Source organism: Salvia splendens, chromosome 17 (genome assembly GCF_004379255.2).
Source record: "Salvia splendens isolate huo1 chromosome 17, SspV2, whole genome shotgun sequence".
NCBI classification, from domain to species: Eukaryota; Viridiplantae; Streptophyta; class Magnoliopsida; order Lamiales; family Lamiaceae; genus Salvia; species Salvia splendens.
In genome coordinates, this window is record NC_056048.1 from 11,972,390 (window position 1) to 11,979,759 (window position 7,370).

Consider the following 7,370-nt stretch of genomic DNA (forward strand, 5'->3'; position numbering starts at 1 on the left):
CAATTTTCTATATATGTGTAACAATTATTCGATTCATCTGCAGATTTCCAAATTTATTCCCGACTATGGTTTCAGTCTTTAATTTCCACACTCTTCAACTAAGAATGTTGTCCATGGCATATTTCACAATATCTCTGTAACTGTTATGTAAATTTATTTGTTTATAACTTTGAATTATTTTCTAAATTTTATTGAAAAAGAATCTCCTAGTAAGAATGGAAATTATTGTCGATCGTACATAAAATCCAAAACTCATTCAAAAATTAATTCTACAGAAAATAAGAAAAATAAATAGACTGCAACCAAAGTTATTACAAAATTTATTCACCCTTTGATGTATAAATTTCTTTCCGAATAAACGGTTTACTTCTTCTTGGAACATCAGCTTATTTACAGAACTCAGACAAATTCTTCCTCAACTCCACCTTCTTCCTCTCCGGCGGCCGAGGGCCCAGCGCAGCAACGTCAACTGTCGCTCCGTACACCTCTGTTGCCTGCACAACAGCGTCGTAGGCCTTGGCCGAGAGCTCGAGACCCTCAGTCCGAGCCCTCAGGTGCAGCTCATAAGCCACCCTAGGCTTACCATCTCTAGCAAGAGCCTCGATCAGCATCTCGTAGGTGATTTCATTGGGCGCAATCCCGTGAGCCTTCATACGCTCAAACCACTCGTATGCCAAGCCCCCATGGCCGTTCCGCCCACACGAGCTTATTATTGCGTTGAACGTGATGACCGTGGGATTCACACCGGCGGCAACCATTTCCCCAATGAGGTCTTCCAAGAGATCAAACTTCCCTTGGCCGGCATGGATCGAGGCCATGATTGTGTAGGAGTGCAAATTTGGCTTGAACCCGACCCTAACCATGTGGTCCCACACCTGATAGGCCTGCTCGTAGAGCTTCCCTTTCTCGAGCGCACTGAGCAGAGCTCCATACGAGATGATTGTTGGCTTCTCACCTTGCTCCACCATCCTCTTGAATATCTCGATCGCAGCTGAGGTTTCTGCAGCTTTCGAGCAAGCAACAAGAACCGAGTTCCACTCCCGACTGCGCGGTTTAAGCCCTTTCTCCTCCATCTTATTGAGCAACCTCACACCCCATCTCCATATCCCCTTCTTCCTAGCAGCAGAGAGCAGTATATTGAAATGAGAGACGATCAGCTCGTACGACATGTTATTCGGTTTAGGCCCTTTATCCAGCATATCCTCATAGATCTCTAGGGCAGCCCACCACTTCTTGGCCTTCCCCAATAGCCAAATGAGATGGTTGCAAACGGATAAGCTTATCTCGTTGTCTACTTCCCTTATCCGAGTATAGAGCTCCTTAGCCACGACACAGTGCTCCTCTTGCGTGCACGCCCAAATGAGGCGCTCATGCTCTGCACGGCCATGCTGCAAGCCAGCCTCGTCTATCTCCCTTAGCAGCCTCAACACCTCACTGCTCCAGTTCTCCCTCATTACAAGCCAACGTCGCATCACATGGTAGCATACGCGAATGGTGAAGCTTTCTAGCTTGGACAACTCATGATCCCAATCCTCACCATCTCCATCTCTCCCAATTTCACCCTCTTTGTATCTATTTCGTGTTTCAACAAAAAACGCTACAGATCCAAATCCATCTTCTAGTCTACGATAGGCAAACAACACGATAGAAAAGGATGCAGGTGATGGTGATATACCTTTACTTGGCATCTCTTTGAAAATTTGGAGGGCCTTACTTTCCCTCCCTTGCTCTGTGTAAATCCCCATCAAAGTGTTGTAAGTCACAACACTCGGATGCACTCCCCTCACGACCATATCACTCATAATGTCCTCAACAAAATCGAACTTCCCACATTCCTTCAATGCTCCCAAAAGGCTGTTGTATATGTAGAGGTTCGGCTGGATCAGACCACCGCTCTCTTCACTCCTCTTAAGCCACTCAAAGAGAGCCATTGCTGATTCTAGCTTCTTCTCTTTCCCAAAAACTCGAATCACAGTGGAAAAGACCTGAAGGGGAAGGATCCTTTCCACCTTCAGCACTTCTTCCACATCATCAGCAGTTCTAGCCGAGCTCAATCTACGTGCTAGAGCAACAACATCAACCCTTTGACTACTCACATTCTTAACTTTCTCTCCATGATCAACATCACCGTGATTATTTTCAATTTGAAATTCATTGCCACTATCCATCCCCTCCTCAACTCTATCCTGCTCGGGACAAGCAGATTCCACCCTTTGACTACTCGCATTCATAACTTCCTTTACATGATCAGCCCCATCATCATCAAATTCATTGCCACAATCCTTCCCCTTCTCAACCTCATGACATTCCACCCTATCTATCTCCCCTGAAACCTCATCCAAGTGGCCTAACTCGCCCACCGAACAGTTCCCTCCAAGCGTAGGCTCATCCAACGCCAACGACACAGCAAATGCCGCACCAAGAGAGCCCTTCTTGAGCTTAGAAAAGCCACTAATCGTGCCTGTGGTTGTAGAGCCCAAATAAAGCAATTTGCATCTCAAATCATAGTTGTTGGCAGCAATACACACTCCATTTCTACAACCCTTCAAATTTCTCGACAAACGCAATGAACCATAGCCATGAACATTGTAAAAATTCAATCTTTTTCTCCTCTCTCCCCATTTAACGGAACTACCGAACGAAACTACCTCCAAATCCAACTGGGGTATTACACAAGAGTGCCAAGATTCACTAGTTGAGGGCGAAATCGTCTGAGCTTGCATATTTGAGCCCAAAATAACTCTAAAAACTAAAGCAAAACTTCAAGATCTCACTATCTCACCCAAAATTGTGGCAGACTAGTGTAGGATTTTCAACCATCAAGATCAAACAACAGGAACCCAGAAAAAAATATGATGTGTTTATGATTAATTTCGGGATAAAATCATACCTTGATTTCAATGGATATGCAGAGGTTTTGGGGTTCGTTTAGTGCAGCTTAAGTTGCTGGCTTTGTCACAGCCATTCAATGTTCGAATTAAACCGTGAAATTATTTTGGATCATCTAAATAAATTCTTAAACGACGCCGTTCTGAGGCACACCTGTTTTGGACTAGGTCCGTTCTAAGGGGCTTATTGTAGTTTGCTTATGTTTTTTGGTTTGATGCATAAATTTTATTTTTTTTAGAAACAATTGAAAAACATTCAAATACGTACGTACTACTCCGAATTACATATTTTGACGAAAATAAGAGTTCGGATTTTTAGATTATTTACTAAACAATTGAGCTTTTTTTAATTTTTTTTGTGAAACATTAATTAATGTTGAAGATCGTGCAGGAAACTTGAACCTAAAATCTTTAACTTTAAATAATAATCATAATTAGTCCATCTCCGACCATTTACACCAAATTCAAACCCATTTTTCAGTATATGTCACATCAAATAGTAATTTTACTCCAACCATTTACACCAAACCCAAATCTAAAATAACATTCCACATTCACCTATTTTTTTACTTTTTCAATCTTCCCTACATATTTATCTAAATTACACATTAATCCCACAATACTTATCAATAATTTATTTGATTTATTTACTTATAGTATTAAATCATGTTATATATAATCACATATTATAAAAAATAATTAATACTACTTATTGTAAACTGAATTTCAAATAATTGGAAATATGTGACAACTTATAAAAAATATGCGTCCACTGCTCAGTGAGCAATTTAAATAGTAGTATAAAAAAATTATCGCTAATCTCCGATTACTAATCTCCAAATAAATATACTCATTTCCAGTCAAATTAATTCATTAGGCTTTACTTTTATTTACTGAAATTATCAGCCCAAAGCCCATTTGACCACCTATAAATAAAAATCTAAAAAAAGCATCGTCTTCCGCATAAATGTTTCTGGTTCATCTTCTTCAACAAATAGGTTCTCCCTTCTCCATAAATCAGGTATATCTCACAACAAGAGGGATTTATTTGCAATTATCAGAAATAATTTGCGTTTGCTACAGTGCTACTCCATCTTTGGAGTAACACTGTTCAAAAACGCAAAAAAAAAGACATTTTGGGATGAGTTTTGGAGTATGGTTGGAAGTGTTTTCAACTGCAAATTTGGGTTTTGGGGGATCATTGGAGATGCCCTTAGACCAACATGTACAATGCAGTTTATATTTTCAAAACATGCGGGAGGATTAATACACTCTATCATGTTGAGGAACTCAAATTGGATTTTCGGGTTTCCTCGTAAACCTAGTTGGTTACTTTCAATTATGTATATCAATAGCTCAACTCACACTCAAAGGTAGGGCATTTTCTATTTTTATAGGAACCTCTGTACTTACGACCTGCCTTTCCTGAACTAGAGGAGCAAAACAGCGAGGAGAGGAGAAAAAGCAAGCAAAGAGATCCTTACTTTTCATACTCCCTCCGGCTATAAAAACTTGTTATATTTGTGGACGGCACGAATTTTAATAAAAAATTGATAAAGTAAAAGAGAAAGAGAAAAAGCATGTAATGTAAGAGAGAAATGAAAAAAAAAAGTAGGTAAAGTAAGAGATATGAGAGAAAATGTAAGAGAAAGCATGTAATGTAAGAGATATGTATGAGAGAAATGAAAAAAAGTAGGTGAAGTAGAAGAGAGAAACTTTTCATTTTTAGAAATGAGACTATTTTTTATGGGCATCCAAAATGGCAAAATGAGACGGAGGGAGTATATCTATTTACCATTGCTATAGTGTATGAGCTAGGGTTCTATTAGTTGTATCTTGTACTTAGTAGAACTGTATGTTAGGGTTAGTATACTGAAAAGCATGTTTCGAGCGAGAGTTCGCACGAATAGAACGTTACATGTATACGTAAAAACTCTACAATCCACTTTTGACCCGATTCAGTATTATTCGAGCATTTCGCACGAATAGAATCAGTATATTATTACATTGTGTTTGCTTGTGCGTTTATGAGATGTTTTATAAACATTTAAATGCATAAGAAGTAAACAAAGCCTAAGTCTTTTGCTTAGTAGACTGGTTGTGGGCGTCGTCCACTTTAAGGTAACTACAGTCGGTTCTATGCAATGCTTTGCAAAAGAAAAAGAAGAATTTCACAACCTAGATAGGCTTTGGCTACCTATCGTGAAAGGTTGCAATGTCAGTCCGATTATTTCTAAGCCTTATTGAAATAAGATGACGTTTGTGTGGTATAGCACTGAATGGATCTAACAGCAAGACGTGTCTTTATGCTATCTACTGAAAGACGAGGTCTTGATAAATATCTATTTCTTAATCAATGTACGTTAGCATTGAGCATACGATATTGAGTATCTACTACTTTGACTTACCAAAGGTGCGGGTTTTTCGTCACCCAACGATCCAGGTATATTGGGTAGTGGTGATCATTATCTAGCGGTGCTAGGATTGCTATTATGTTGAATCGTGCGCGAGGTGAGTCTCGTTTGATAATGTCCTCAAGAGGAGCTTGAACAAGGTTTTATTATTCGGAAACTGGCCAGTTGGAGTTTTATTACTCTATGAATAATAAATAAGTGTTTCTTGCTAAGTCCACTCTTGGAATTAATAAGATGTTAATTAATTAAGTCCATAGCAGACTTTAATTAATTAATAGACATTTGTATCTTAAGCGCGGGAAATAAATAATAAATAAAATGGAAACCCGGATTACTTATAATTTTGGATTTGGATGGGGAGTTCAATATTACATCTGTAGTGGCTGCTCGTAATATTTCAATATAAGCTTGTACTAAATTGTGGGTTCAATTTAATTAGTAAAAGGCTAATTGGGGGAGCCTATATCCAAAACCTTCCATAGATCCCTGACTGGGCCCAATATGTAACTATTATAAATAGGAGAATAAAGGAGACAGAAAACACAATTTTTTGATGAAAATTTTCGCCCACTCTAATTATTAAGAGGGGGACGATTTTTTTTATTCAATTTCTCCTCCGTGAGATCTTCAGCTCCTCCTCCGTGAGAAAGTTCTGTCTTCTTTATTCGAGTCCTAGTGTTTCGATAAGATCAGCCCACACTGATTTCGGAATACAGTTCGGGACACCAGTCAGAAGATCCGTGGTCTAGTAATGAAGATCATCGTGCAGAAGGCGCAAGCAATCGACGATTCTTTGGAGAATCAACGAGGTAAATTGGCTAACTCCGTAGTATGCATGTTTTAGGATTTATTTGTTCTAAAGCATGTATGTAATTCAAGTTATGAGCATGATACATGTGATAATTACGCGAATAGATTTTGTCTAAATAATCTGCTAAATAGATCCGTATTATGTGATCCGTTAGAACGCACGCTTCCGCTGCCAACCCCTACAAATGGTTGATGCTCAACTATTGTTTTATGGTTGATGTTTAAGGCATCATAGTATTGAAACAATATAGATGCAACAAGATTGAGTAATAAACAACACATCGACTTCTTAAACAATGAATGATAAAGTGTTTATGGCTCTTAGTCTTAAGGCCAAGAAAATACTTAGTTATTGTTCAAACTGATCTAGACTATCAAGTTTTTAACAATTTGTTTGTTAAATAGCTTGAAAGTCAAGAATGTCTATCTGATGCACTATGAGTTAGAATTCTATGATTCAGAATACTTATAGGAGTGCAACGTAGAAAGACTAGCAAGTCTCAATGGTTTATACCAATAAGAAGACGAGCAAAGCTTTATGATCAGTAGTGGGAGTCTAATCTCCATTAACGAATCCAAGCATTCTTTCAAAGAATGGGATAGTTATGTAAGAAGGAATCGAAGTCTTTCTAAGACAAGTTTGATCAAGTGATGAGTTATACTCATGAAAATCTTATCATTGATGGGATAAGCGTTAGATATAACGAGATACACCTTAAAGAAACTACCATCATCAGTACCTTCTACAAAACACGAGTTGTGGACTAGAGTGACTCTCGTCTAGCACATATCAAGGTGTAATGTTGTTCCAACGCATGTTGGAAAGGTATCCAAGTAATTGGAGTTGAGTACTGAGGTATGTTTTAAGGTTGTCCCAAATGATGTAAGATTATTAGTTCTGTAATCTTCAAAGATAGAATTGTTGTATGAAGATCAAGAGAAGAACTAAAAACCTAACATCGTGATAACTCTCAGGACACATAGAGATATCGAATTTTCCACATTACCAAGGACTCATACCATTAGAAACTTTTGCACTAATAAAATCAACTTCAACACCTAAGATTGTAAGAACCATGTCGTAGTGGGAGCGTTCCCAGGAACATGACAAGTTCATGGGTCTAAGAGTGTCGAAAGACTCGGTCTTAGATTAACTTGAACATAATCCCTTTAACTACAATGTATAATTGGTTCATTTAGATATTCATTCTTGGAAAGGTGATAGATTCCAAACTACAATCCTAGATAGACAACATGT

At 38.4% G+C, this 7,370-nt stretch overlaps 1 protein-coding gene across 1 annotated transcript; it reads right to left on the minus strand.

The window, feature by feature from the left end:
* Nucleotides 1-241: 241 nt before the first annotated feature.
* Nucleotides 242-2,969, minus strand: LOC121773204 (protein LOW PHOTOSYNTHETIC EFFICIENCY 1, chloroplastic-like). The gene has a single exon (XM_042170018.1). It carries the CDS (start codon nt 2,721-2,723, stop codon nt 387-389), a length of 2,337 nt encoding a protein of 778 aa, XP_042025952.1. The 5' UTR covers nt 2,724-2,969; the 3' UTR covers nt 242-386.
* Between the last annotated feature and the right edge of the window lie 4,401 nt (nt 2,970-7,370).

Bases quoted from the DNA above. Each gene is read 5' to 3' on its own strand.
- LOC121773204 (XM_042170018.1), bottom strand. From the start codon at position 2,723: ATGCAAGCTCAGACGATTTCGCCCTCAACTAGTGAATCTTGGCACTCT.